Genomic DNA, 8,177 nt, shown 5'->3' with positions numbered 1-8,177 from the left:
ACTCCTCGAAGATAACCACTTGGCAACCACGCCCAAGAAATATAACTATATCTAAATTATCTAAAACAATAATACACATACATTTTTCTTCACGCAACAGCAACATACAAATTGACATGAAATTGAAAAGGTTGTCCGAAATAATAATAATATATAATAATAATAATAATTTATTTCATTAAAAGTTTACATTTTACAATCACAGTATCAGGAGTCTCCTTTTAAGCAAAGCAATGCCTGTGATAGGAGACGCTCTTCTATAACCATAGCTTTCTAATGTATAAATTAATCTAAAATGTACGTAAAATATTTAAATATTACAAAAACTCAAATTAATTTGACTATTGATTTTTAACTAAGCTAAGCTAAAGTAAACAAAAATTTAATATTTATGTAGTTTAATATTTATTATGTGTAAAGGGATACAGTGCCAATTTAATTAGTATAGATATTTTGAGTTGTATGGGTGTAATTAATGTTTAATGTGTGAATATATAGTTAAAAGTAAAAGTGATCAAATGTGTATGTATGTATGTGTATAGGACATGTATGTGTGTTAATGTATATAGATGTATTTTAGAAAATAACTATTGTATGGATCTCAGAAGATTCTCTGTTTCCTCGTAATTAAGTAATTTCAACCACTTATATAATCGGTTTTTGCATTCATAATAGTTTTTATTAAATATATTTAATTCTTTGTTAATTTTATTATATAGATATGATGAGCGTCTATTGAACTGCATAGCGGCAAACGTTGTCTTAGTTGTAGGAACCTGTACTACATAATCCCTCCTTCTTTTATTTTCTATTTTACTGTCATATGGTAATGTCTTATGCATTTTAAGAACAATCTGCAATATATATAGTTTTCTGACGGATAGTATATTACTTAAGATATAAATATTTTCTGTTGAATAGTCCATTTTTTTAAAATACATGACTTTAATCAAAGCTCGTTGTGCTCTCTCAAGCTCTATAAATTTTGTCTTTAAATTGAAATATGAGTTGTGTTAAAGTTACTCGAAATAAAATATTTAGTAATATTAATAATAGTAAAATAAAAGAAATCAAATTAACGTGAATGCTTTTCGCTTCCATATTTAGGGACTTTAATTACAAAAATCATAGTAAGAAATTCAAACATTTCAGTAAAAATTTATTATCGATAAACATCAGTCATCGTAAATGAACATCACTATATTTGAGTCTAGAAATTTCATCATAATAGAAATAGTAACTAAAAATGCAAATAGGCGGTGGAATGTTATCTCACTGGTTTTTAAAATTTTTGTTTTCATTCCAATTTTGACAAGGTGTATCGCTACAACTTGGCATTTTCATTTTACGAGAGATCTTGTATGTACAACGATCGCCATGTCACTGTGGCGATGTTTGTAGGCGTGTCACTTCGTTGTGATCATACGAATTTGACAGGCAATCCAACTTACAGGCTTAAATAGGATTGCTCTAAGAGCTCATAGGCCCCAGGCGGCCTACAATAAGCTTATAAACAGCCAGCCAAGTTCTATGCAATTCACTTGACGTGGTAAAACTGAATTGCTTAAATTGTATCATGACCTACGCAAAGTTGAACGGGAACGATGAATTTTACTTTTTAAACGTTAATTATTGTCTCTGGCTGGCTAGCTGACATCTAACAAGAGCGAGATGGAACTACATACTAAATCATATGAAAGAAATAGACAGATGTACTATCCTGGGAGCGTTCAAACGATATTAACCGATTGTGTTCAAAATGAGAATAATTATATTTTTTTATTAATTTTATTATTGATTAGACTTATTATATTGTTTTGTAATATCAACAACTTTTCAATCATAATTTACAATTTGTCGTACGACAAAATTACATGTCATGTCTAGTCATTATCATTGAAATTAATAAGGTGAGTTTGTAATTTGATAACATAATTGGTACGTATCTTGTATTCGTACATTTTCATTGATTGCATTAAAGTCAAATTTGGAACTATTTAAAAGTTAGTGATTTTCACTAAGTCACTAAAATTATTAAATGTTAAAAATTCCTTTTAAATATTGCATTAACATTCATGCTAATAATTTATCAACAATAGGTACTTTAAAGATTGGAAACTCGAACTGAAATTTTTAAAAACACGTTCAATAGTATTTATTTTTAACTGCCTCTGTGGCCGAACGGTTACCATGCCGGACTGCCACGCATAGGTCCCAGGTTCGATTCCCGGGCCGGGAGAAATATTTGTATGGCTTACATTTATTTCTCTCGTGAGTTTGGGTGTAATTTGTGGTTGTCTATGTGTGTGTCCATGGCACCCGCGACACAGGGTTTCCCTAGTGCGGGGCTATGTTGAGTGTGTGTGTGCGTTATTTTATTTGGTATTTAATTTACTACGTATTATATCATCCAGCATCTATTTCCGATTCTGAACTTGAATTACCACCAGAACTCGAATGTTTGCAATTTCTCCCTTCTAATCAAAAAATCACTAGGGATGACACAGTTTTACAAATAATTAACTACTAGTCATTTTATGCGAATTTTAGGTGATTTGAAACTTCTGTTGAATAATATTCATTATAAACATGGTTTCAAGATTTGGTATTATCCATTCCATAATCTAGTTGAATTTCGTAGGATAATATTTAAATTGTGGTAACTTGGTAAGAGAGATGAAAACCCTAAAAAACATATGTTTTTGTTTTTTGACATTTATTCTACATCGAATTTGTATGTCGTCCCGTGCGAATGATATAGAACAGGATTTGTTAATCTTTTTCTACTCAAGGACCCCGGTCAAAATTTCAAAAAGCACATGGACTTTTTCCGAAAAGACGAAGAAGGTGAAAGGTTTGTGGGTACTGGCTGAATAATTTTCCGAATAATTTCAAATGGTGAAAATTTTTCCGGAAAAATTTATAAATATTTGTATGGCTTACATTTATTTCTCTCGTGAGTTTGGATGTAATTTGTGGTTGTCTATGTGTGTGTCCATGGCACCCGCGACACAGGGTTTCCCTAGTGCGGGGCTATGTTGAGTGTGAGTGTTATTATAAAAAAAATTGACAATTGGCTATACAATGTATTGATTTGCATTCCGCCATATTTACAGAGGTATATCCTATATCCGAAACTGAACCCAAATGGGTTCAGTACACTAAAAAAATTGATCCAGAGGTCATTGACTTGCACTACACGTCACAGGTACCGGTAACCATTTGAACAAAGACCAATGCGCAGAAAGTATGCATTTTAGATCTACGTTCCGTTGACATCGCGCATACGTTCTAGTTTCTCACGAAATGCCACGTGGTTTGGTATGTAAACAAGAGTTAGTGCAAAAAAAACCGCTACAAGGTTCACCAGATCCTGCATTACCATCAAGTGCGTTCTTATGGCATGATGTGAAACGTTTAGTTTACGCAGATTATTATAGATTATCGTCTCTGGTTTCTTTCTGCTTTTTCTGTTGTGAAGAATATGCTACGTTGAAACAAAACTCTGCATATCTGTTGCTGGCTCAATCAACACGCTGTATAGCCTAAAATGATAACAAATAATTATGAAACTGAAAATATAATAATAAAACTTAAACAAAAATTTCTTAAAAATGTAACAAAATCTAAAAAACGTAGTCACGGAGTAACTTTTTTTGAATTGCTTATTTTTACAGATTTGCATGGCAAACGGCACGTCATGGTACGATTTTGCTAGGAAAGAAAAGGTGAACGAGTTTCGAATGAGGAACGTAAACTGCACGGAAAGTGAATTGTTATTTGTGAGGTCATATTACGTCATAGGATTGCTCTAAGTTCTCATAGTAGGCATCCAGTTCTGCACCTCTGAGTGCAGAGACCTTTTCCTGTCTTCCACTAATCGTTCTACTCTATTACAAAACTTTCACATTCTTTTTTATACATAAATATATTATTTGCTTTTTATTTCTCCACTTGTATTTTGTAGTTCTCTGCCCCTTCAAAACTATCACACGTTATTAATTAGGACCTAATCGGCCAATATAAATAAATTGAATGAAATTAAATTAGATTGAATTGAGTTAAATTGAATTGGATTGAATTGAAGTGGTTAGAATTTGAATTGAATTAAATTGGTTTTGGTTTGGGTTTTTACGAGTGGCGTCCCTGTCCCTATAGGGTCCTGGCAGAATACCAGCGTCGCGGGCAGCCGCGTCCTTTATTCTAAGTCAGCGCCTTTTCATTGCCATGACTTCTAAGATGATACTAGTAGAATATATTTCTGTGTTACGTCTAAGTTAAAGTCTGTATCAAGTGTCTGTGTGTATTTGTCATGGTGGTGAATAAAGATTTTATCTATCTATCTTTCTATCTATCTAATATATGATACTCTGTATAAATAAAACATTTATTTTTATATTTCAGGATCCCAGCACTAGCACACCAAGTAAGGTTGGGATGTGGTTACATGACACCTGTCTGAGACATAGCCTGCAACTAACGTGTTTCTCTCAATCAGTGCCCCAAAAAAGAATGATATACCTACTAAAGATATTGAAACCAAAATCACTTAACACTACTGACAAAAGTTCCTAAAAATGAACCTTGGGAAATAATTGATAAAATAATAATTACAATTACGTAATTGTTCGTGAATACAATATTTGTGTATATTTTTCAAGACAGTATTTTATTGCCTAGCAAATAATATATGTGCTATTCAGCTAAGATAATTCGTATAGGTATTAATCATTCAAAGTAATGCGTACGGTAAAACCCTTTCGTATATAGCCGCTCACGCGATACACGCAGCCGTAGACGCAATCACACCTAAAGGTGCCGGTGATGATTTTATACCGATTTATCGGATATCGAAGTTATAACAGGTAAAAAAACTAACATTAATTGCTATTTCGGTAACTACTCTAGCAAACCATAAAGTTTTTAATGCCTGGGTCTGTCATTTAAAAAAAATAAACAACTTCAAAAATACGTCACGACAATCGTGTGTGTTATTGTTTGGGCTGGTGGTTTCGGTGTTTATTTATTGAAAACATACCGTAAGTAGCGTTTTTTAAATTTACCCTGAATATAAATGTTTATAAACTGTACTTTAAGGAGTAATTTCATGGTAAACGTTAGAACAACTCAAACGGAATATTATCATATTTATCCAAGTACACCAAAAATTTCATTAGTGCTTTTTAAGTGCAGGATTTGCGGTGTATTATTGCATTTTATTTGAGATGTTTTTGTTGGTAGTACGGAGGATATTTATTTAGCAATGCAGAATAATAATTTTTATTTATAAAAACTTGTCTTTAAACTGAATGCTTTTCTAATTTGCGAAACCAAATAGCCGCCATTTTGCGGTAGGAGGAGCGCATCGCGTGAGCGGGTAGAAGCCGACCCACCACCACGCGAACGCACTGCGGTCGTACGAGGGATATGACGTAACCTATAGCCTGGTACCGACGACGGTGCGCGACTCTCTTCGCCTTCTCTCCACCAAGTCTCGTCAATGGCAATCATGGTATCAACATTGTGACGATCACTTGCTACCAGAAATTCCTCATGGCGTGTGCCCAAAGAGCCCACATTGTGACCTTGTGTTTTTGACGACGTGCATTAAGGAGACCTATCAATACTTGTGATTCATTATCCAAGCGTCAAAAAAGCTAATTGAGTACAGCCTGTAGAAGCTGGGGTTATAAAGTTGATATAGGTTAAGTTTATAACGTTGTCCTGTACTTTGCTTCAGATGTTTGTTCGTAGTAGCAGAAAACAACAAATTTTCAGTTTGTTCCTAAAAATAATAAAGAACTTCTCGAATATTCCCAAGTCTGCCAAACTCTGCCACATTTAATATAACATATCATGTTCTGCAGCAATGAAAATGAATAAAAATTAAATCTTCCCAAATGGCAGAAATCTGGTCACACAAACAAATGGTCACACTGTTCTCAATATCAATGTGATATTGACATTGACAAAAGGTCTCTTGTCAAAACGTTCCTTTGCAACTTTCATTAAATATTGTCTAAATATTTTTGTCACATTATGTTTTATTTTTTGCTATAAGTCATTACTGTTTAACTGATTATTTCATTAGGTATTTCATAGCTTTAATGTTTTATGTGAGTACTATAAAATAACCAATACTTCAGGTGGGTAAACATTCAATCATGCTTAAAATGAAACGAACGTACAAAATTTTTACCTAATCGATGGTCGAACTGAATCAATTGCGTTGTGTTCTTGCATCTATGCTAAAATAGAATGTTTTACATTTTTTTTATTCCCGACTTCTAAAAATATATAAAAATATATTGATAACTTGGCATAAACTAAAACGCAAAATTATACTAACAAAGTCCATCAACTGCTCTTCGTCGTTATTGGGGCAGCTTTCGTCATTCTGCTTTAAATACATTAAAATTACGATGCAATAAATTATTTGTTTACCACATCGCGATTCCTCAGTGGAACGCCGAGCTTAGTGGCACAGGCCAATGCCAAATGTATTGGATTATTCCCAATCTCTTGAGGCAGGCCGCGCCTCAACTACTTTCGTGATGCCGGGGTTACTTCCAGTGCCACTTGAACAGTCTCTTCCCCTTTATCGAGACGGTTATCACAGTAAAACACGGCGGAGCTGCACGACTGATTCAGGAGTTGGCGAAATGTTCGTGTGTGAGGGCCGCATGAACTCTTCAAAATACGTTAACGTCCTGGAAAGCGTTGCTGCCCTCATTTTCAACCCTTTTTGGCGATACAAATATGGATGGCGTTAAGTTCCAGTAGGATAACGCGCCGTGTCATAAATCTGCCTATACTATGACACGGTTTCAAGAAAAGAACATTGAGCTTCTAGAGTGACCTGCCCAGTCTCCGGACCTAAACCCCATAGAACATTTATGGGGTTTATTAAAGCGCAACGTCAGGCGCCACTCAATAAACACAATGGAAGAACTAAAACGCCGTCTGCGCCAAGAATGGAACGCTATACGTCCTGAAGACTGTAAAAATCTCGTCCGCTCTCTACCAAAAATAATTTCTGCCGTAATTAAGGCAAAGGGTGGACCTACAAAATATTGATTTCTATTGAATAAATGGTAATATTAACATGTATAAATTGTTTCAAATTATTCCACTTTCATATTCTCCAAAAAACTGTAAGTTATCATGGGTGCTCAATACTTTTGGCCACGGCTGTATATGAAAATCCGCTGTTTTAAATGAAAATCGAGGGATAGATTGAGAATCTAAGGTCTTATGACATGACAGTTTAAAATTATAAGTATACCTCTACATATATTGCAGCGGTCATAAAAAAAAGACCGCTGCAGATGCATAATTGATACATAGATAGATAGATAAACACTTTATTCACTGATATAACACAAATACAGATTAAGCATAAAAGAAAAACAAAACGTGATTGTCATAGCAGTGAAACGGCGCTGACTCAGCATATGCCAAAGTTTCCTAAGGCGCTGGTTTTCAGTCAGAACCAACGAGAGGGATTAAATTATTTGAAAGCAAAAATATAACGACTATGAGTAAAGTTATACATTGACAATAATAATATACATAGTAAAGTGTAAATAGTGCATCTAAAATAACCTGTTTGACATGTAAGTGCATGCTCATGCACAGCACATGTGAATATAATTACAGCTGTAGTAGTAAGTTATGACTGTAAACAGGATTTAATGTTGTGTAATGTAATTAGTATTATAATATAATTATACACATAATAAGAATAGATCAAAGCAACAACAAAATTCGATTCTAGACAGACTACGTTAAAGAATAAAAACAGATTTTTGAAGTGAGAGTAGGTGTTGCCGGTACAGTGCTTTGAATTTGGGTTTGGATGACTCGTTGCGTATAGGTGGTGGAATATTATTCCAGCACTTTGAAGCCGAGTATTTGAAACTACCTCGAAAAGCTGCAGTTCTATGTTGTGGTACCATAAGAACACATGATCGGACAAATCGCTCTCTGTAGCGTACATTAACACTAGATGACCACATTAGTTTTTCATAAAGATATTCAGGTGTTCTAGTTTTTACTATATCGAATAAAAGTCTTGCATACAGGAGATTTTGACGAGTCACTATATTTAGTAGATTTGCAGCGTTGAGATAAGGAGTGACGTGAATACGACGGGGTATAAAAAAAACAAAATCTGG

General features: G+C 34.0%; 1 protein-coding gene across 1 annotated transcript in view; it reads left to right on the top strand.

Annotated features, from left to right (window-relative positions):
- The window catches only part of LOC113232244, a 15,571-nt gene extending 10,797 nt beyond the window's left edge, over positions 1-4,774 (top strand). The window contains exon 8 of the mRNA XM_026466907.1: positions 4,405-4,774. Coding sequence (XP_026322692.1) covers positions 4,405-4,418 — 14 coding nt within the window. The 3' untranslated portion in view covers positions 4,419-4,774. The remainder of the gene's footprint in view (positions 1-4,404) is intronic.
- The last annotated feature ends 3,403 nt before the right edge of the window (positions 4,775-8,177 follow it).

Source organism: Hyposmocoma kahamanoa, unplaced genomic scaffold, assembly GCF_003589595.1.
Source record: "Hyposmocoma kahamanoa isolate Upper Pololo Valley unplaced genomic scaffold, ASM358959v1 67, whole genome shotgun sequence".
Classification (NCBI taxonomy): domain Eukaryota; kingdom Metazoa; phylum Arthropoda; class Insecta; order Lepidoptera; family Cosmopterigidae; genus Hyposmocoma; species Hyposmocoma kahamanoa.
The sequence above is the reverse complement of the archived record's forward strand: the minus strand, read 5'-3'. Positions and strand labels throughout refer to the sequence as shown.